Here is a 23,636-nt window from a genome sequence, read left to right on the forward strand (position 1 = left end):
TTGCCAAGGATTCTGTCTAATCCATCTCATGATTACAGGACACTTCACAGAGAGATCAGCGCAAGAGAGACATGGACATACTGGAGAAAGTTCATTGAAGGGCCACAAAGATGATCAGAGGCTGGGGCACCTCTCCTATGAGGACAGGCTGAGAGAGTTGGGGTTGTTCAGCCTGGAGAAGAGAAGGCTCCGGGGAGACCTTATATCAGCCTTCCAGTACCTGAAGGGAGCCTACAGGAGAGATGGGGAGGGACTCTTTATCAGTGAGTGTAGTGACAGGACGAGGGGTAATGGCACTGAAAGAGGTTAGATATAGATTAGATATCAGGAAGAAATTCTTTACTGTAGGGGTGGTGAGACACTGGAACAGGTTGTCCAGAGAAGTTGTGGATGCCCCTTCCCTGGAAATGGTCAAGACCACCTGGTCTAGTGGGAGGTGTCCCTGCCCATGGCAGGGGGGTTGGAACTCGATGATCTTTAAGGTCCCTTTCAACCCAAACCATTCTGTGATTCTATGAGGAAAGACTGAGAGACCTGGGACTGCTCAGCCTGGAGAAGAGAAGGCTCAGGGCATCTCATCAATGTACATAAATACCTGAGGGGAGGGTGCAGGGAAGAAGGAGCCAGGCTCTTTTCAGTGGTGCCCAGTGACAGGACCAGAGGCAATGGGCACAAACTGAAGCACAGGAGGTTCCCTTTGAACATCAGGAAACACTTTGTCACTGTGAGGTGACCAAGTACTGACGCAGGTTGCTCAGGGAGAGATTGTGGTGTCTCCATCTTTGGAGATATTCAAAAGCTGCCTGGACACAGTGCTGGGCAACATGCCCTAGGTGGCCCTGCTTGAGCAGGAGGGATGGACCAGATGACCTCCAGAAGTCCCTTCTAACCTCAACCATCCATTGATTTCTTGAAATGATTCTTTGCACCTTCAGCCAGGCAGATTTGAGCACAAGGGGAAGAGGAGAAGAAAGTGAATACTTCTGTTAAGGAACAATGCATGAACCTGTGTCTCTCAGGGGCTATCCTTTCCCATTCAGATACTTTGGGGGTGTTACAGTGAACGCTGGAGGTCCTTGCAGGCTTACAAACACAATCCACTCCCTGGAGTGCTGTTGGCTCTTTTCTGGGCTTGGGAAGCTATTTTTAATCTACTTTCAAACAAGCAGTAAATTCACAATTAGAACTTTACCCTTTGAAGGTTTGGGATCAAGGACCAGCTAGAGAACCCTGGACACGACCACCTCAAACTAAGGGATCACATAAAGCTGACCACAGTATTTTCTGTTTTCCTCTTTTTTTCTGTCCTTTTCTTTCTCTGCATGATTGAAAAAACTCACATTTTCTGCAGGCACAAGAAGAATAACATTATTCAAACCTACGTGGCCACCAGAGAAAGCCACCTCCCCCAGCATTATCTCATACAGAGGAAAAAAACCCAATAAAGCATGGGGTAAAAATCCATCACTTCTTAAAAAGTAGCAAATATTGCAGAAGTCAAAATAGATCTTTATGACCTGAAAAACAATTTTCTCTCTTTGTCTCCCTGCTTGCTCCCCTATAGACCCTGTCTGTATGTTCAAAGTAGCAGGTTACGACTTGCTTTGATTTTGCTTGCTTATCATCATGCAGCTCAGGTTTTACAGCTATAAAAACTTCACTGAATTATGGCTTCAGGGGTATTGACAGGATGTGCTTCAGTTCTGAGGCAGAATTTGGATGGGGGACTACAGATGCAAGAAAACTTTCCTTGGCAACATAAAAAGCCTCTGTCCAGTTCTTCTGCTGCAATTAATGGCCTTAAGAAGAGCACAGCAGAGCAGTATTTGTTGCTTCATCTCCTAATGCACTAGCTGAAAAAAAATAGCTGGGTTTATTGATGTGCTCCGTTCATTGTAAAGTGTATTGTGGTCAGCATTAGACTGTTTTACTTTCTTCAGGGGGGACTAAATTCATTAGGTATTGGCTGCTTTCGCCCAACTCCTCTTGGACAGGTGCCAGCCTCTAACAACGTCGATATGAACCTTTGCATTCATTTTACTGGGTGTTGTGTCATATCCTTGGCTTTACCGTGGCACCGTATTTACATAGGTCAAGTGAATGTCTCAAAAACACAGTGGTCAGGCAGTGGCAGACTCCACTCCAGACATCACCCCTGCAGCAGCAAGCCCTCCTCTCGCAGCAGAGGGCAAAAATGAGACTGGCAGGGAAGCTCAAAGAGTGCAGACAGCTGGATCTGCAGAGCTCTCTGCTTTGGCTCTACCAGAGTGTATTCAGAGCGTAAGGACAAAGCATTGCTCAAGATATATCCCTTCAATAGCGGCCGACCCAAAGACCCAGAGCAATGGTCTCTCAAGTCATCTTAGGCTTATAGATTCAACATTTGACTGCACAGGAGTTGTTTGTTTCCCCTTATCCCATTCTCAACAAATCTCTTTGAAAAAAAAAAAAAGATAAAGCATATCTACCTATTTTTTACGTGAAAAGAGGAGGATCAGGACCTGGGACTGAGTTTCACTCTTTCGCAAAGTTTAGTCCCTGCAGGACACTACCTACACCCCACCTCCTGGTTTTAGTAAATTTGTTTAGTCCCCATCCTTGAGCTATCACTATGTCTGTGAACTCAAACTCCTACAGGTAAACTCTCCACCCCAACCCCCAGCTTTTGTTCCAAAGGCCCTTGTGATGCTCCCCCCGGGAGCGGATGCGTGCCTTTGTGACATCCCCTTCAGGCTGCGCTCCTGAAATATCCCCCAAGGAAAAGGCTGAAGCAGCTCCTTGTTGACGGCCTTTCTTCTGAAAAGCAAGAGGAAACACTGCGAGGGAAGTCGGCAAGGTCAAGGAAACCTAGCAGCGATAGCAGTCCGTAACAAATAAATAAGCAAGAATGTAACGCAGAGAATCCCTCTGCAAAATAATTTCTCAGGAAATGGAACAAATTGAAATACGCTACTGAATATAATACCAATAGCAAACCAATGATGTAAAACATTTCAATATATAACCAAAATTTCATCAGCTTATGAGCTATCAGAGCAGCTATTTCCTATGAAATTTGGACATGGATTTGCTCCCTAAAATACTGAGATGTTCATGGCAAAGTACACTATCAATTATGCACCATGAGGTAAGAAAAAAACTCTCTAGCAAAACCAGGGAAATATTTTCATAGTTTGCAGGGCTTTAGGATTTAGAAATTCTTTACCCTTGAGGTTCATGGGCAGACTGTCATTACAAGCAAACCGAGTTCCTTACTGAACAATCCAATTTTAAAAAATATTTAATGTTCTTTCTTCAGCAGTCTTATCACCCAGGAAGAGTCACTCCATTCTCATGCTTAGTGTGCACATGAGGTATGCAGCTCTAAACCTTTCATATTCCTAAGGCTTGCATATTTTAGCCATTTAATCACAAGATTTTTTGTTAGTGTTATCTAAAGCAACTAATCATCCTAGTTTCCTATATAAAATATATGTCAAAAGCTGAATTAAAATGACAGGGAGAAGATAAAGACAAATTAAATTAATATGGGAAGGGCTTTCTCCTACAGAACCTGCTTCAAGGTCAGAATCTCAAGGGCACCAGTGGTGAATATCCATTCACACTGTCCCAGCAGATGGGGCTCTGCCCTTTGGCTAGCATATGTCAAGGCTCTACCTGGATCATCAGAGTGTTGTGGGCTACCAGCAGAGCTCTGGAGCAAAGAGCCGTGTCTGTCAGCACCTGGGGTTGCCGATACAATGCTGCTACACACCTCACTGACCGCAGTTACAACTCAAAACAAGATGCTTTTCATCATTTGTACCTCAGGCATTGATTCCTGCCTATTGGTAACTTTTCACTCGGTCACTGTGCTTTTTACAGACGCTGTGGGACAACCTGTGAACAAGAAGAATGGTCAGGCAGGAGGGCAAGGTGCCACTTTCATACAGAAGATTTACACATAGCTACATCCCATTCCATGCAAACAGGGTCATATCTGCACTACCCCAAAACCTTTACTATCAAGGGGTAACGCCAACTTTGTGTTTCTTTCAAGACACGGGCTATTGACTATCGTCTGACCCGGGATATCATGATAATCGTGTTCACTCACACTGCAGAGGTATTAGCTCATCATTAGCCGGGTCCCAATTGCATCATTTCAAAGCCAGCCAGCTGAGTTTGTCGTTACTTCTGTGGCATCCCAGAGGTACTGGCACCTCAAATGCAGTATTTGAGTACAAGATTATCTCACCTATTATGCGCAGGTTGGCTAACAGTCAAGCTACTGAGTAGTAGCAGCAACTTGTTCTCATAGGTCCTCTTATACGAGCTTCTGAATTACTCACTGTCATCCAGAAAGTGATAAAACTACATTTATGAGTAATACATAAAATTCAAACGAGACCTTTATTTACATTAGGTTTTCAAGCGCTGGGTGTTGCAACATACATAACAAAATTTCATACTACATTTGTTATAGGAAATCAGGTTGGAAAGCTGATCTACAGAATCAATTTGTCAAAACTGGCTAAGCAGAAAAAGTGTCAGCTCGGTTTTAGAGTACTCTGTCAATTTTACACCGTCTGCTATGGTTCAGAGTATTCCTGATGTCGTGGTTATAAAAACAGAACGTTCATGCAGTTTAATTTACAGTGAACTCTCCTAGTAAATTTTACATTCTTCACTGGTTCAGAAGAGCAGGTCAATACTCTCCCCATTGTCTCACAAAGCAATTATGGATCCAAATAGGGAGAAAACCAGACCCATCAGGAGATTTTTAACAAAAAGAAAAGTGGATTTAGCAAGACAAGGAGTCGGAACTTTAATTCCATGACAAACTGAATTATCACCTCTTATTCTGTAGAAAACAAGTTGTACTACAAAGATTAATCAAGTCCTTTTATTCCATATTAACATTATGCAGCAACCAATATGAGTGTCTAGGTAAACAGAAACTTCATGAAATGTTTTGCTGCAAAGCTGACTTCAGTAACGCACACGAATGATGAAGTCATCAACTCTGCTCACTGCCAGAAATAAAAAAAAAAAAAAAAAAGGCTTTAGGAGCAAGTAACACTGATTCATACTGTGCTCAAGCACTAGTCAACAAAATCTATTAAACTACACAGGGGTGGAAAAAAAAATAAAATCAAAGCAGCTTTGTTATCTTACTTGTGACACCTTATTTAAATCTCAGGCATTACCTCTTTATATCAGCATAAATATGTAGCCTTCTACACCTTTTATGATGTGGTTACAGACACAAAAATGTTATAGTAGAAAGCAAGAGCTAGTTCAAGGAATTTCAGACTTTGAAATCAGCAAGATACAAAGCTAAAATTCATATGTTCCTTTTCAAGTTATGAATACTTTCACTAAAACATAAATATTTTAACATATATTAATTTCTTCTGACATTCAAAATTGTAAAGTCAATATGGCAGAATTATTGTTAAAAGCACATATTTACAAATATTCTTTTTTTCCATACATAAAGTATTTGGCATAATTATAACAATCTTACTGCATACACAACTGTTTGCTTCTTTTTCACATAATGGTACACTCCTTATTAAAATTTACCAATTATGTACAAAAATACTTGAACATTTATTATAGAAAACCTCTATAACTACCGTCAACAGCTTGTAACTGCCGAAGGCTTAATTGAGAGAATATAAAAAGTGGTCACTTTCTTCCAGTTAAACTATCAACAAATCAAACACACAGCTAAAATCAACATGAGCTTCCCAACAAAAGAGGGAGAATATTTTTAACAGCATGATTTAAAATGCAGTTCACACATCTGTTTCCCAAGCACATGTTAAACAGTCAGTAAAAGAAAGAGGATACAAAAATTACATACAGAAGGTGCTTTTTTTTTTTCTTTCCCCTCCACATTCCTACGGCTTGGCATTACCTTTCCAGAGCTCTTCAGATGCCAGTCACTAAAATACAACCTAAGGCCAAACACCATTCTCCTACAATAAAGATGATGGTGATGAACTCAAGTTAAAAAGCAAATCCAAAACCTGACTCCGCTGGTACATACGCATCCAAAGAGCTGTTCAGAATTTTTGCTAGGTTTTTACAGAATTATTGATGACCTTTACAAATTAGCTTTTGAAATTCATTGATCAATATCCAGTAATTTGTATCTTTAAAAATTTGTTCACTTAGTGTATTGCATTGGTGCTAGTCAGTATTGATTCTTGTATAAAAGTTAAATGAACAATTCATTTGTACCTATTTCATAGGCAGATTGTATTTTAGGGTGAACTTTCAGAAACAGCAGAGAACCTCTACTAGCAAACTGCTAGCTTTTTAAAAAACAAAACTAAAACAACAAATAAAACATTGACTGGAAGAATAAAAGTAAATTGCACCTCAAAATTAAAAGGATGCAACAGGGACAGTAATACACTAATGGCACAAAACCATACCAAGGTTCACCAGAACGGTGCTGTATGCTGAATGAAACGCAGGTAGTTTTCCATCTTAAAATTAACATAAACCAAGCGTGTGTTTCAAAAATTCCAAACCACATTCTTACAACAGTTCTCTGCAGTATAACTTGCATTATATCTCAGGTTTTCCACAGACATTTGAAATGACCAACCTCCTCATCGGATAAGAGAAACAACTTTCAGCCTACTTGCAGAAACATCCTAGTCTACAGACTACTTTGTTAGAAAGCGTGCATTTATCTCTAGTAGTAAAGATCCAGTCAGTATATTCTGTATTTTGTAAGAAGCATTCGGCTAACTCGCGTGAGAGTTATATGGGTTTAGGTTTAATTTTTTAAATAAAAATAAAGTACAAATAAAAGCATTTATCAGTATTCACCACCACGAAATTAAAAAAAAATAATCCTCTCATTCATGCTTCCTATAATATCTGGCAACTTAAATTAGTAATTTCATTTCAAATGTGCAACATAATATTAGTAAGCGTTTCAAAATTACTCAAAAGAAAAGATGGGCGAAATATTAAAGTGCCTAACTAAACGGGTTTTTACCATTTTTAAAAAATATTATTTCTTAAACGGTAAAGAATCGGTTGCAATTAAATACAAAAGCGGCTTCTCATAGCTGAGAGACTTTGCGGGGCAGAGGCCGGGGCCGGGGCACCTGCTCAGTCCTCCGGCTGCTGTTCTCCAGGTTGTTGGGCCGGACCAGCTGGGGCTTGGGCGGCAGCGCCGGGGGGTCGGCAGCGGGCGGGATGGAGAGGCTGTGAGGTAGAGGAACGGGGCGTTTCAAAGTCCGCTCGTACACGCTGTAAGGCGGCGGGGTTTTGCTTTCCTTTCTCACAGGCTCCTCAGACACGCTGTAGCTTGGGACAGTCCCTGGTGGTTCGCTGCCTTGGCTTTCAAAGCCCGAGGTCTCCGACGTGCTACATCGGCTGAGCGAAGAGATGCCGCTGCTGTAGCTCCCCGACAGCACCGGGGAGTTGGATATGAGCCCCGAGGAATGATACTCCACTGGAGACGGGGTGAATGACTGCACAGACCCCTGCTCGAAGGAAAGAAAGGGCAAAAGAAGAATTTACCTGGACTAAATGAGGGAGAGCGTTTCTGCGCTCAGACTGAAAACACACAGATTATACAGCGCAGAGATTCTGAAGCGTGATAAATGTAAACGGTTGCATCGCTGTTTAATTAAGATCCAGTAAGAAATCAATAAAAAACGAATTTCAGGAGTGCCTATGTATGCTTTAAACAGTGCTCATGCCAGTAATTCATGTAAGTGGAAGTAAAACTGTATTTAAATGTTATCTTACTATCATAATACTCTGGAAAAATCTGGAAGCCTTTAAAATGAACCCTCACTTTTCCTAGCTTTAAGTGAAAGGCATAACCCCTCACAGGGCATACCTAGTGGTGTCCTGCCCCCTAATGCCAAAGCCCAGGACTTGCATTCCCATCACGGCTGCTACTTCTGTCTCTCACGTTCAGATTTCATTCCCCAAAGCTTTTCCTCACGGTTTTAGTGCACCCTCATGCAATGGGAAGTGCATTTACATGGTGCCATCATTTCCCAGTGCGCCATAATGCCAACGTCGGAGGTGGAGCCCAGACTGGATGCCGAGCTAACTGCTGCTGCTGCTGCACACGGCATTTTGAACCACAGTTCCTCCAGCCTTCCTCTCCCCCATCTCCCAGGCATTCCTCGAACACACCGTGCCACTTGGACAAAGCACAAAACAGCACTGTGGGTCCTGGGGACGAGGGTCCAAGGGAGGACAAAGGTTGCAAATGGCTGCACCAGCGGCATCACAGGTCTGTGGGGGAAGGTGAGGGATGGGGAGCTGAGGGCCCAAGCGGCAGCAACAGCGCTGACAATGAATAGAAGGCAGGGACAGTAAAGCCCTACCTAAAAACATCGAGCAGTCCTACTCTAGTGAAGCAGCTTCAACTGAAAACTGCAAAAGGTTAGGCCGTACTTTGCAAGTTGTAAAGTTTTTGCAACATATCTAATTTTGACTAGAGCCACCTGAGACAATCTAGACTTAATGGCCTCCAGCACGGGCTAAAAAAGGGATGGAGAAGTCATGTCAGAGAGAAATTTCTCACCCCAATTCTTGTTACACTGGTTGGCGCTCAGCTCCTCGGCTTGAGGAGGGAGTGTGAGCCATGCAACAACGGGTGGGCAGGGGGGGAAAGGAGAGGGGCATGGGTGGCATAGGTGTATAGAGCTGGCTCCACTGACTTTATGCTGTTGAGATAAATCTTAGTTATCCATCTAGGACTGGATCCACAGTGCACTGGAAAAAAAATAATCCTCATTTACATCAGTGAGTTTGTACTAAGTTGGCCTTCTCTGGCAGCACGCAACAGCTGGAACAAAGGCTAAAAACTGAGCCCTGTATATGGCTAGGGAAAAGCAGAGCAAGTTTTATTTAAAGCTTAATACATATTGAAGACATTTCAGACATTGCGAGGAGCCTGTTTAACTACTTGTTTCAGGTTCCATTCCTCTGCATGTGAGGAGGCTGCAGCTGCGCTCCTACCCCCACAGACATCCAGGGTCAAGGTTTTCAAATAAATGATGTAATTGGTTCAAATTCCAAGAAGACTTGACACTTGGATTAAGTGATCATAGATAAGATTTAGGACCTTTGTTTTTGTCATTCAAAATGAGAGAAAATAAGTGTAAACCCTGCCTGCTTCAATTTAGGAGCTGAGCAGGGGTATGCATTTGGTTCCTGACAGCAGCGCAGACTGCTTGTACCAGTAGTCAGTAACAGTCTAGACACCAAAACAGTCTGGAAATTCACAGATGCTCAAAGTGAGATCCAGCTACTCTGAGAAGTATTCTGGGCCAGCTTTCCTCTCCCAAGTGGCAATCCGGAGTTTGGCTGCAAAATGCTCAAATTCTGTCCAGACCTTTAGAAGAAAGTGTTAGGACAAGCTTGAAACACCCCTAAGAATCATCAGTACCGAGTCCACTCAGGAAAAAAGGGAGAGTTTCTCACCTTTTGCACAAGATCCTAATGCTCTGAAGAGCTTTATAGTAAACAGCCAGTGCAAAACCTGGGATTGGTGCTCACTTCAGCAGAAGGTATGCTATGGTTATAGGACTTTGGGGCACTGATGCCGAGCACAATTGCTCTATGTTGAACTTGGACCACTGTGCAGCCTCAAGTGGAAACGTTACAGGCTCGTGGGATGACAGGAAAATGACTGTGGGCTTGTGATTAGGGACCTCAAGGGAAAAGGAGACATTTTGGGGTGTGGCTTTCCTCCTCCTCAAGAGATGTGCACCTCTGCAGCATTAGTTAGGCTCTGGGTAACTGAGGGACCACTTCAGCAGGGCTGCCTCCCTCTGCCCTCGCACCTGAGTGCCTGAAGCCCCAACTCACGAGCTCCTTTCTATTTGCTCTCCCCTTCCAGGTTGTTGACCCTCCTATTTCTGACTGCAGAATTATCTCAGCTTCAGCAGGGTTGCAGAGACTAATATTATGCATTCTGTCAGTACCGGGGTTTGCCTGGAATATGCAGTCTGCGTATTCCCATCCTCCAGTGCTCTGGAAGACACAGGTTTCCTGGTCAAGTTTTCTAAGGAAATAGCTATTGTGCAACAAGCAGGTACCAACACATTCAAATATCTTGAAATAGAAAGGTAACCAGTTCAGTTTAGCCTGCATCCCCACTTGCTACGGGTGTTTAACTGCCAGAGAAGAATCAATGCTTATTCACAGCGTGTGCTTAATGCTTCCTACTGTCAGGCTTCAAACTACTTCCAACTTCTTACACATCCTCGCTGGATCATTCTGCGAGGAAATGGATATTAAAATGACTGAAGCAGGGGTTAACTCTCTAACACACCCTCTAATCCAACACCTCTGGATGCTAGAGGAGCAAGAGCAATGGGTTGCACAACAGGTTCTCCTTAGCTGACATCTCCCTTTTTTGCCACTGTTGGAGACAGAATTCTGGACCAGGTGGACCATCAGGCAGCTCTTATATTTCTTTCTTACACTCCCTTCTGTCCACTGACTCAAGTGAGCTTGATTATCCATGTAGGTGAGAAGCTGAAGAGTCTGAAGTTTAGGTTTCTTGCCTGCGGTTTTGACAATCTTCAGAGCTGCTGTAATTGTTATCACTACTTACTTTTGTGAATGGTTTTTGTATAGGAATATGATAAAAAAAGGAAAACATAATATAATCCCAAATAATGTATATTAAATATATACTATCTACCCAACAACACATATGACTTGTTCCACAAAGGTGGTTCACCGCAATAAGACAGTACCTTCATTGGTGATCTGCCAGCAGGAGAAGGGGAAACAGAGGCTATGTGCCTTGCTGGTGATGCTGTAAAGTTAGAAAGATTTCAGTGCACTCTTGGTATTACAATTTTCACTAAGAAATCTTTTTAAGTGGATAGGAGATCATTCTATACACAAGCATTATCTTTGGTTCCCTCCTGGTACTTGCCTGATGGCTATAAACAGTTTTAGAGATTTTATTTTACTTTGTTCTCAGTATTACCTTGCAGTACAACCAATGAAGTATAAGAAATTTCTGCATCCATCTTCTCTGACAAATTTAATACCACTGTAACTTGGTTTATATCCCAGCAATGGTAACAGGATTCAAAAAATAGTCAGTATAGTAACTTTTGCCCTCCTCTTTTTGTTCTTCTCTTAAGAAATTTATTATGTATTTTTATGTAAAATAAGAAAAAAAGACAGTACATAATGTATTTATATCAAACATTTACCTGTAAATATACTACAAACATGCCTGGACATACTTTGAGGCATAAGTCTAAAGCACAAAAAGCATCTTCACTCCCTTGAGAACAATTACATTTATAGTATCACTTAAGCAGCCTTTTCTTTACATGGAAATTAATCTTTTGAAAGGCAAATTAGTTATAGTAACAGGACTCGTGTACTTCCATGATCACTGTGCATTTTCTGCCAGTAAGATTCTTTGTAGTTAATGATCATTTCTGATTGCTAACGCCCAATTATCCTAAGATCAAAAGATTAAATTCGATCATCCTCCCTAGTACCAGAATGAACTGTCTGAAACTACTCAGTTATTAATCGAAGGGGCAGAGTATTGAAAACAGAATGCTAGAGAGAACATATAACGAGATGAAAATACCTGTGGAGGCAGTTCTACAGCCTTCCATGTAAATAATCAAATAATAAATTAACCTGAGCAAGAAGTTAAATATTAATCAGAGTGGAAAGAATCTAAGCCCTCAAGTAAATAATTTTTTTACTGGAGCTTAGCCTGAAATGTCCATTAACTCACCAGTCTGTGCAGGTCTTGGCGGTACTGGAGGAGATATAAGCTTTCCACTTTCTGATGTGTTTCTGGCTTCCTTCCCACTGTCCAGGCTCCAGCTGCTGGGGGTGGTGTTTACAGCTGGAAAAGAATGAAAAAGCTGATATAGGCGTCAACACTTCCAGCTCTCTGACCTGCCTTTACCCATGAGGGTAAAAATAACACAGAGTGAAAACATTAAACAACTTAACAAGCATGCCTGGAAAGCTCTCATGATTATATCAGCATTTGAAAAGCTCTTAAAAAATTGCTGTCAATCTTCTGGTTGCCTGATGTATGCATCTGGTCCTCAGGTCAGTTTGGAATTGTATAGCAGTTGGGACCATCAACAACAGCAGGAGCTGAGATAGCACTCTGGTGCACTGCAAATCCAGCCACAAAGGGAGATAAGCTTGAAGCCTGTTAATGTAATCAGTTTATCTTTGCACCAGACTCCTATTTGAAGGTTTCTAGGCAGAGAGGAACAGACTATTCATAAAACGTTTCCATTAACTCATTTTATATACAGAAGGGACTAGAGAAAGGAACTCGCCAAATTCCAATCAGCCTCCCTCAGAAAGCTTTCAGTGCGCACAGTCTTTTGTTGCCTGCACAGGCTACAAATTCAAAATTGAAAAAAAGTGGAAGGAAGGGCACAAAATGGAGGCAGTAAAAATGTAAAGAAATGAAGATGGCTGAAATAAAAATAATTATTGTGGACTAAGAAAATTTATATACACTGTTTGTAACCATGTTTGAGGATCTTGATCAAGTAAACCAACTATCACCTTGAAATGTATAAAATTGGCTGTTGCGTTTGTCTGTGTGACTTTTACCAAATTCTATGACTTTATAATTGAAGAATCCCATAAGGCCTGGAACAGTTTCCTTAATAGAACTGGATCACCTCATGTTATCAAGTAAGCATCAGTATTGGAAAGAAGTCAGATAGACAAGGCATTTAACATGGACAGGACAAAAGCTAACTTAAAACTCACAATTTTTCTTACACATCCCATAAAAAAATGGAAAAAGCCCACTTCAAACCTCCCCCCTCCCATCCGCCCTTCAAAGCCTCAAACAACTCTTGCCTTGTCATGACAGTTTCCTTCTTATCTGCTTATTCCATAGTTGTGAGTAGAGAACCACATGGAAGGACTCTGTGCTCATTTACAAAGATGAAGCATAAAGCAGTATTTCTGCTAACTGATGGTATCAATTATTGCTAATTATAGCAACACCAAGGGCTCTCAGGACTGGAATTCCACTATACCAATATATACCAGGCTTAATACAAAAAGTACAGTACAAATAATATTTGTTTCATAACTGTAACAATATTGTTATAGTATAACTGCACATTAGTTGACCCTGAGAACAGAGTACAGAATAATCTATTTTCTAGAGGATCATTTTGCTATTTTATTGCCAAAATATGCAATACATCGTTTGCTTTTTATTGTAGGCTGTCACCTAGCAGTATGGTTTTGCCCTCATCCTAAAAATGGCTTGGCACCAGACCTGGGTACTTCAAATGCCTGAATCTCATTACAAGCCATTTTTTTCTTTTAAGTCATCCAAGCAGTCAGTTCTTTGGACTGCTAAAGTCTCCAGTAGAGAATATTTTATTTTAACAGCTCCTTAATGTACTTGGCTGCATAGGCCAGTGGAAAAGTTTTACCATTTCCATGTTAAATTATTTCATGTGTTTTTCAGCCGTGTGAAAAATTCCACACTTGAACGTTCATAAAAACTTGGACACAAAAATACTTATAAAAATCAGCTCCTATTGGTGAAAATCTGCCAAATATTCTTAAAAATATTCTTAAAAAAATTATTTTCAAGACACCTGTTTTACTGTATCCTTTATTCAGGGTACCACAAAGGGCAGCACATTGTGAAATGATGGCGCTTATTATGGATGTGGAGCACATAATGAAATCTTGGCACAGTAACTGTGCCAACAATATTAAATTTCCCCCTGCACAAAATTATAAAAGGCAATATTTTTGTCTGTGGAAATTCATAGGTTTCTCATTTACTATAATGAAAAAAACCCCAAACGACAAACCAAAACCAACAACAAAAACCCACAAACTATGAACTGATCTTTTCTCTTCCATCACAGTGTAACCAAAAGCACAGTGACTAATATTTGGTAACGGGGACTTGTAGGTACCAAACTTCAGGACCAAATCCATCTCTTTAGCTTCTCTCTGCCCCAGTCTCCAGATGTTCATCTCCAAGGTTCATCAACCCCGTATGTCTCTCTTCAGAAGCAGAAAGGACAGCCCTCAGAGGCAGCCTGCTCCTTCTGCTCCATCACCCCTTCTTCCTGCAAACTTCTGGGCCCTTCCGAGTGCAACACTCAGCTGAAATGAACACCAAGTTCCCCCTCTTTTTGGCAAAGTGTATTGAAACTTGGAGTGTTAACATAATTTAATCAGGTAGAATCTAGTTTTGAAACTTTGGGATGACAACATACAGTCAAAAGAATTAGCATTGTACAGAAATGTGGCAGATAAATTATATTTTCATTGCGTCCAAGATTGGTGTGGTGCAGCATTTCCACTCACCTTTGTCAGGGCCAGGCAGATTGGAATCACTTCGTGGCAAAGCACCATCTCCAATATGATTAAACATCATTCTCTGTAAATTGAGAACAGCACAGTTTAGGCATAGCTGCTGTTGTATCTCAGTAGCCTTTAAGAAAACAAATACTGTTTTGTTATAATCCCCACCACACAGGTCTACTTTGGAGGTAGAGTGATAAACATCACCTAAGAACATAGACAGTTTAATAAAAATACATGCATAGAAATAGGGAGTAGAGTAGTTTTCTGAAAACACTACACACTGGAATCAGAGGGAGGATTACTATGTACTGAGTTCTGACAGTTTCCAGCTACATAAAAAACAAAATAAGGCTCATTCCTCAAGTGGTACCTCGATAGATTACTAAACAAGTGCAGGGATAGATTTGCAATAACTTCATTGCAGAATCAGGATCTGAACAAGGTGTAATGTTTGACAATATTCAAGTTATGGCTGTTATTTTAGAATAGCTTTGTGTATTATTTCTAACCCTGACTTTTTCTGGTAGCAGTGTTCTTACTTCTCTTGTGGTTAAGAACTGACCCATAAAGTACATTTGTCTTTCCTTTTCTGAATATTTTTTTTTAAAAAACAAAGTAAATTTATGAAAAAATTTAAAAATTCTGCTAGTTATTTCTTTTGGCAGCAGTCAAATAATCTGAGAGTCACTAGTTTGTCTTGATAACAGATGCAAACAGCACACAGGTAATGCTACAATAATTCAGATGTACTTTCCAAAGGAAATGAGAACAAACGAACTTCACTTTTTTTATCTTCCTTTTTTTTTTTTGAAAGCAAGATCAGATAATCAGCGAAATCCAAATCAAATCTCATTCTTGTATCTCCTTCCAGTGTTCACAGAGGAACATGCCAAGTCAACGAAGCACTACGCTGTGGTTCCACAAGACGGCAAACCCAGCTGCAAAGTAATCATTGTTGATCTAACATGTTGCAGCTCCAGGTTACAAAGTGAGGAGCTACTACTTGGCCAATTCAACTTGACTTAAAACATCTCGTAGAGTGAATGCTTTGGTAGACTTTGAGCTACATTAGGTTTGCCTATCTATACTGTATGACAGCCATACCCGATCAGCCAGTATCTGTTTTCCTGGAGTTACCATTAAACTGAGGTGGTGTAACCATGTGTGTACTCTAATGTGACAGAAAACGTGATCCTGTGTTCATGCCTGGTCTGGACTGAATGTTCACTGCCTAGTGAGTCTGCAGTGCTCTAGGATCTGGCAGGGAAGTGCTGACATCTGTTTTCTGTCGTGAAGGTAAAGAGCAAAGGCTGAAAAAGCAACTGAAATTGGAGGAGATCAAGAGACAAAAGCTGAATGAAATACAGAGAAACGAGGACATACTAAAATAATGAAATATAAAACCATATGGAAGAACAAGAGCAATCACAGGATGTTTAATGAGATGCAAAAAAAACCCCAAAAATATAAAACCTCAAAAGCTCCATCAGAAAGAACAATAGTGCAAAAACCAAGGAGGCTTGTTGACCAGTCAATGACAACAGGCATTTCTCTTCAGAGCATGGGAAGAGCTGGAGGGACACTGCACAATCGCTCAGCCAGAGATCAAAAAGCAAGCACAAATGGATGTTGACTGAAAACAGCTGTACATAGATAACCTTGAGCATCAATTTCAATGAGGGAAGCAGATGCAGTACTGCAGTGATCTTGTTCTATGAAGTCCATCAAACTTCCTTAAATAAGGTAGCTATGGCCTGAAAGGCTTGATTTGGACTCGAAGTGCAGGAATTTGCCTGTGCATCTCATCTTTCCCAGTTGAAAAAACTATTGTGAAAATTACATTCATTAAGGTGTTACAAAGACATTCATAAATGGGTGATCCTTTCCTCATTAACTTAGTGTGAAGCTCCAGCCAAGACCGTTGAAGTTAACTGGTGGTAGAATGAAAAGAGAAAGGACGACAAACAGTTTAGGCATCTAAATTCTAATGAGAGTTACAGGTATCTCTAAGATATCTCCTTATAATTGTGCTGAGATTTTCTTTTCCTCTTCTTAATCAGAAGGCAGAGAGACAGAATTTTGTTTCTGATCAGTCCATTTTTACTGCTTGGGGAATAGAGCAAGAGAAAGAAATTGCACCTTTCCCCAGAAAGATATATCCTCATTTATGGTTATGAAGGCAGAAAGAAACTGTCAGACCTTCTCACGTTTGAAACATACTTCACTGTACGAGCAAGATAATTTTCTACTTACCCTATCTTGGGACACTGAGGGTAGAGACAGATTGGGAGATTTTCCTGTCGGGCGAGTCTCAGAGAGAGTGGAGACTGGGCCTACGAGCTCCTCAGCCTCCCTTATCGAATCTCGGGTAGAGTGGGGGATAGAAGTCGCATTCCACTTGGCAAAGCAAGAGTTTGTAGTCTGGGAGCAAAAATGGGATAATTTTTTCTTTGCGGCAAACTGTAAAACCGCTTTATTTAAAGAATATCTCCTGGTCTTTCCTGTATGTTTGTTTGGCTCTGCTATCACTGAGAAAGCGCCCAGTAGATATATCAGCAAGTCGTTCCCAAGAACTGCCCTTAAGTCTGGCTAAGCCTCAGTATTACTTCCTAAGCAGCATGAGGACTTAAACAGAAAAGAGGGAAAAATTAAATCAAGAGCCAATTCAATAAGTGAAGAAGCAAGGGACAACCAACAAATCGTTTCTAAAATAAAGGATCCTGGACTACCAAGGTGTTCTTTATCAGAGGCAAAATTTCTGGTGGAAATGAGTGTTGAGAGGAAAGCCTTTACACTGTACTTATGTTCTTGTCTTTCTTGGCTTCAGCAAGAGGTGCATTGCGTGATGGCACAGATTAAAGCAGCAACTGTGTTAAAGGAAAGCACTTTAGAAAAGTAGGTGCATTAAGAAAGAAAGATGAAATAAGGATTCAAAATTGGCCAGCTTACAATGCCTATTTTGCATTTCAGACAATTCAAAAGATACAAATTTCATACAGACCTACATAACAGTAATTTTAAGGTAAAAACACAACTGATTTTTTTTCTCTGGAGTAACAAAATGTCTTTTTTTTTCTGAAATTACGTTGAAAAATAGGAATTGCCACATAGAGTGGGTTGTTATCCCACAGTGGCTAGGATTAGCTATTTCAGAAGAAATAAAAGGGAGGTCAACATGGACAACTGCCGTGATAACAGTTTTTCATTCTTTCTTCTTTCCTAGATTGAACAAACGCTGCTGTTTCACACAAGCAGGCTGTATCATCTGGTAAGTCTTTGCATCTCTCTCGCTGCAGTGAGTAAATATCAAAAAACAGCTCTAAACCTAGACAAAGCAAGCAGAAATGTGGTCAAGCACCATATATTCTATTCACATCTATTTCATGTAAAATATTTCAGAGTATTTGCTTATAAAAATAAAAAAAATCCTTGACAATTAACAGCAGTGAACAGACACTGAATCTGCCAAAAGTTCAAGAAGCGCCGTTATCATCTTCTTAGTTAGTTGTGTTCAGAGGCCTCCCAACAAGCTTCCTACCTGCGAGGCTTCCGAAGGAGTAGGGTAGATGGCACTGCAGGGTCTCTCTCTGGGGGACAGGCAAGAGTTTTCTCGTGAATGCTTATGTTTGTCAGACAACAGAGGGGATGCTAGAATATAAATGGGTCAAGTGATTAAATTTATGTAGTGAAACCCAGACATTTCAATTCTGTGCTTATGACAAAGAAATTGCCTGTCCCCAATAATTCATATATCCTCAAACAGTTGGCTAAATTTGATGTCTGACTATTGATATCATGCAGAAATTCAGCTGTGTAATGTATCAAGAATCATTTAAAATGGTTTACCACAGTAGACGAGCACTGACCTCTGGCACTGGATGGAGCAGAACTGGTCACATTAGGTGAAGCAGAATGAGTAGAACTCAGGCTTGAGGTAGACGGACTAGGCTGTGTATAGAAGAGATGCTGTTGTTACCACATCACACTTACTGGTTCGGAAAACAAAAATTTATAACGTACTTTGCACTAAACCGAAGAACCTGTAAGTTGTTAGACAAGCTTCTTAGTGTTTCAAAATAGCAAACCAGTACAAAGAGCATTAATGTAACTACACAAAGATGTAGTAAAATATCAAATGAATAGAAATGTAATTAATGTATTAAAATGGTTACAACTGTAACAACTGGATAGAAAAGTCTATGTAATACAGATGACTGCATCATAGTGCATTGCTGGTTACTACTTTCGTAAAAAAATGCATACTCTTAGTTAAAGAAGAAGGAACAGTTACATGAAAAAAATGTTCTTTCTAGGTTAAGGAGGTTAACAGCCCATTTAAAGATTTGTTTTTTAAAAGAAGTATCAGCAATAACTTTGAGATTTATGAATGAAATAACAGAAGCATTAATTTAGTAAATTGCCTTGTAAGAAAGACTGTTTAGTTTGAAGAATGACAATAATTTATACCTGCATGTTAAAAACTTCATCGGAGCTTTCTGATTGCCCAGTGATATTGCTGACTTCAGCAGAAGCTTGGGATGACAGCGATGAGGATGAATACCGATTGACAGCTGGGTAACTCAAGGGACTATCAGAAGATTAATGAAATAAAAAATGGTTAACTCTAGTTGCCAATCATAATTTTTCATGTGAAAACAGCAAGTGTTTATTAATCTCCACAGTTTGATTTGGATTTATTGGGGGGGCAGGGAGGTGGAGAGGAAGAGAGGGAGAAAGAGAGAAAATAGATATCAGCTATTCATGACTGAAGATACTTCAGGTGGACTATATGAGGAAGCGAGCACACAATAAAAGTATTTTATGGGTCATCTGTGAGTTACAAAATCTATCAATTTCTAGTATTTTAACTTGCCTGCGTCGTGGTATTACCCTGGCACCATCAGGGCTCATAGAAACAGGTATGGAATTTCGGCATACACGAGGACTTCCATTTGGGAAATGAATAGGACTAGCTTGTACACAGGCAGAAAATTCCTGGCGAATTGTTAAAAGAAGATTAATTAAAATGAACATTGTATCAATAAGCATTTTGTAAGATACAGATACACATTTGAATAGTTATATCTGCATTTTGGATCAGCTTTATTGTTAGTAAGAAAAATATTTTAAATTTTTGCTGATGATAGTTTCTCTTTAGTAAAATGTGACTATTTTCTCTGCACTGTACGGAAAGTTAATTTTCGCTTCGCTATGTGGTACTGTTAAGAAAGCTACAAGATGTAATGTGGACAAACAACCAGAAGATGTCACTGTTTGTTGCTTAGGAAAATTAAACACCCCTTACTGCAGCCGAATGGTCTGATTTACCCATGCACCTGCTCACGTACCTGTATTCCCAAGCTTGACTTCATCACAAAGAACTGATCCACCAGCTTTTTGTGCAACGGCCTCATGTCCTGCGGCACTACCTTCTCATGCACCGCCAAGCCAAATTCTAGAATCTGGGCCTGCAGAAGAGACAGGAGGAAAAAGGGGAAAATATATTTTTGATCCACTTTCTTTAAGCTTTTGTCATCAATTGTGATACTAATAATAAAAAAAAAAAGGTCAAAAAATGCACATTGTATTAAAAGCATCTATCTAAATCCCTGACAGACCTGTAATCAAACAAGGCCTAAGACCAAAACCAGTAATACCCAAGAGGATTTGTGTCTCTTCCCATTTTACTATTCAACTTTCTCAAAGATTCGGCCTATGTGAATTTAATTCTAATATAAAACGTAGTGGATATCTATGGATAACGCAGTGAAAAATCTGTCTAAATGCAACTTTACAAAGGAGCAGTTGTGAACTCTAAATGAAAGCCATTTTCTACAAGAACAGTTATAAAAAGCATGAAACAACAGCAGTGGCCACATCCACCAGAGACCCTGTAATATATTTTCAATGAAGTCCATGGTTCCCTTTCCTATTCCAACTCCCCAGAGACCTCAGTAAGCAGTGGCTTTATGTATATTCTTGATGCAAGGCATGACAGGCTTCAGAGTAACATTGCTAAAACTCTAATCTTGCTCAAATTTGGTCACAGGCATTTAAAATACTGAACTGGTTACATGAGGAATCAGATAAAAACAAAATAGCTATGCTATGCTGTAATACCTTTGGATGGGAGCTGCTCGCTGACGTTTCCAGGCAGGCTGTGAGCGGGCACGCAGCTGCGCAGCATCACTGACCCAAGATCAGGACTGCAGCACATCCATCTGCACACACACCGCCACCCTGGCCCTTCCCAACGCTCCTTGCTGTCTGTTAAATCATCTCTGGGTGCCAGACAGGGTTTAACTGGTATCGCTTGGAATTCACTTTGGAATTTTGTCATAGGAAGTTCTTAACTCCAGTTTTAAACTGTTAGGGTTAGGCTTGAAAACCCGAAACTGCAATGTAAATTACTCTACATTATCTAAATGAAATGAAAGTGAGCTCAGTGAACCTATTCTGATTTATACTGTCTGAGGATCTGTCCTTCAGCTGATCTGACCAAAAGATACTACAATGCTGATGAAAAATGGAATTTCCATCTTGCCAAATTCCAATAGTCTGACCTCTTTATCCCAAGCTGGCAATAAAGTTTGAAATTTCAACATGCTGCATAGAACAAAGATAGGTAAATGTCAGCTTAAAAAGCTGAAATACTTAGTAATCACTTGTTTTTCAGCATTTCCAAATGGAGACACTTCATATCTGAGGCTGGTAGATCGCTGTCTCATAAGTAAATGAAGAAAGAATACAAAAATCATACAGTGTGTAGGATACTCACCTGTTTAATTTTATAACTTGGTGTTTATTTTATTGCCTAGCTACTTTGGCAATTATTATTAGATATCTTCCATTAATAAGATTTTTTTTTACTTTTTTCCTCTTATGCAAAATATCGTAGTGAAAGTGTTTGTTCTGTAGTAGTGGTAGAATATGTCACACAAATATTTGCTGAAGCCATCAAATTTTTCAATTAGATAATGTTTATTCTGTAGTAGTGGTAAAATATGTTGTTCAAATATTTGCATATGATCATCCCAAGACAAAATCTTGCCTCTCATGCAACCTTTAATTTGGAATAGTTTGAAGTGATTAAGATGATGATGCAAAGGTCTAGGGAAAAATCATTAACATGACCCAGAAACCTGCTTGTATAGGAAGTTGCTGTCTACTTGGAATCTAATTCAGAAAATACTGAATACCACTGGGCAATTATTAACCTCTGAAATTTTATATTTTATTTTGGGACACTTTTAGCTAGAACAACTGAGCAGGCCACCTAGTCAGTCTCTTCCCCACTTTACCTGCTCAAGCATCAGCTCTCTCAAGCGTGCGATCTTCTCTCCATCCTCTGGATGGTTCAGGATGTATTCTTTGATAAAGAATGCCTAAGCAGAATAAAATCACAAAGTACCATAAAGTGAGTAAAAGCACATAATTTTTTTTTTTTAAACAAGTTTCTACGTGATATTTTTGAAACAAAGGCTCCTTTCTACTGCAACAGAGGATAATAAATGCTAAATAAATATTCACATATGCATTGGTGGAGACTATGGGCAAATAAAATGTAGCCACTCCTGTGTGGAATTTACCAGTTGTTCAATATCCAAGACAGATCCTGAATCAAATTTGGAAATTTGCAAATCAGAGTTAAAACCAAACACAGGTCACCTGAACCAAATGTCTCTTCCCTGTAAATTGTGACATAGGAGTTTCAAATTATTAGAGACACACAGATTTTCTTGTCTTTTCATACTAGGAGCTTCATTATCCCTTAAATATAAAGATATCTTAAGAACAGTGTGGAATTGTATGCTATTTATGTATGGGAGCTGTGACATTATCTTCTTACTCACTCTTAATATAAATAATGTTTTAAAGAACTCACAGTGACATTGATGTCAAAAAGTCACACTTTTCACTTCAGGAGCATCTGACCAACATCCAGGTGTGTTCAGGAACTTATATGACTTTCCACTCCATCTCCAATGCTCAAATTGTACCAGTCACAGTACCCCAAAGTCATTTTACTCACCAGTAGTGGCCTGGACGTAGCACTCCCCTGTTTGTTCACAACTGCATCTTTCTTAACATAGCACCTATCCTAATCTGCAAGGGGATTATATTGAATTTACAAAAATTCTTGACACTATTCTGTAAAGAAAATGCCCAGCTGCTCAGCTGAGAGATTTCTAGACCTTCTTAAAAATGCACTTGTCACAAAAAGTCTCTGTACGCATACCTATACATACACATGGATTTCTATCCATAGAGTTGAGAGGATAACAGTGGCTGCCCTGTGCCATGTTTTCCTTTTGCACCTGTCTTAGCATTTCCATCGCATACTTCTTACAAGGTTCTCCACCCAGCTTTAGCTGTTAAAACCTTTGCTATGTGGAACTCATTAGTAAATATGGTGGGGACCAGTGGAGCTGGAGATAAATATACCCCTTCCTCTGATTCAGTTCCAAAATTTCATGCTGTGGCAACCTGTAACAAGAAAGTGCTGAGACCTGTCTAGAAAATGCTGATACTGTAATGAAGAACATTTATTTCACACAGTGCTTTCACTGCAGATAAGTAGACTTATAAGAATTCATGTTTGAATTGTTAAAAGGAACCCTCTGATACTTGATAAAATCCCAAATCCCAAACTTCTGCCAGCTGATGTTTTTTTTCCCCTCAGCTACAAGCTTAATGTTCTTTCAATACCAGGCAGGTGTTGTCCCAGTGGTTTGGGGCTGAGATTTACACAGATCTGTAATACGAGTCAGAGATGTAATAATCTAACTTCAAACAAAATCACCAGTACTTTAGAGGAAAAAAATAATCAGAATTTGACTAAATTCAGTAGCATTCTTGGAAACAGTGGTTTCCCGTAATTAATCATGAAAGCACCTCTACTCTTCTAGAACACATAACGGAGCTAAAAAAACCTGTAAGTTATACTAAAAAACGCAGTTTGAGAGGTGTTAGTGGGCACAAAACAGACTTCCAGCAGTGTTCAGAAAAATTTTAAAAAAATCAGTGGTTCAGTCTACAGCCATTTTTTAGCACACAGTAAGGTGCTATGTAGTAACTGTTACTTTGTAGATTTTCCTGGAATCTGTTCCCGTATTGAAACCAGTGAAAGTGCAGCTTTAACACATGCAATACTGGCTGAAGTGCTGAATAATTAGAGATAGCTGCTTTTTAGCCCATCAGCAGAGAAGGAAAAAAGGAAACAAAAGGGAAAAAAGGAAAGGAAACAAAAGGGAAAAAAGGAAAGGAAACAAAAGGGAAAAAAGGAAAAA

At 39.9% G+C, this 23,636-nt stretch overlaps 1 protein-coding gene across 1 annotated transcript in view; it reads right to left on the reverse strand.

The window, feature by feature from the left end:
* Positions 1-7,070: 7,070 nt before the first annotated feature.
* The window catches only part of DOCK4 (dedicator of cytokinesis 4), a 163,669-nt gene continuing 147,103 nt past the window's right edge, over positions 7,071-23,636 (reverse strand). Inside the window, exons 46-56 of the mRNA XM_074167652.1 lie at positions 21,648-21,731; positions 19,695-19,814; positions 19,220-19,341; positions 18,814-18,934; positions 18,213-18,294; positions 17,885-17,994; positions 16,600-16,767; positions 14,347-14,419; positions 11,759-11,872; positions 10,743-10,804; positions 7,071-7,496 (exon numbers count right to left, since the gene is read on the reverse strand). Of these exons, the coding sequence (XP_074023753.1) occupies positions 7,071-7,496; positions 10,743-10,804; positions 11,759-11,872; positions 14,347-14,419; positions 16,600-16,767; positions 17,885-17,994; positions 18,213-18,294; positions 18,814-18,934; positions 19,220-19,341; positions 19,695-19,814; positions 21,648-21,731 (1,482 nt within the window). The remainder of the gene's footprint in view (positions 7,497-10,742; positions 10,805-11,758; positions 11,873-14,346; positions 14,420-16,599; positions 16,768-17,884; positions 17,995-18,212; positions 18,295-18,813; positions 18,935-19,219; positions 19,342-19,694; positions 19,815-21,647; positions 21,732-23,636) is intronic.

This window comes from Numenius arquata, chromosome 2 (genome assembly GCF_964106895.1).
Source record: "Numenius arquata chromosome 2, bNumArq3.hap1.1, whole genome shotgun sequence".
NCBI classification, from domain to species: Eukaryota; Metazoa; Chordata; class Aves; order Charadriiformes; family Scolopacidae; genus Numenius; species Numenius arquata.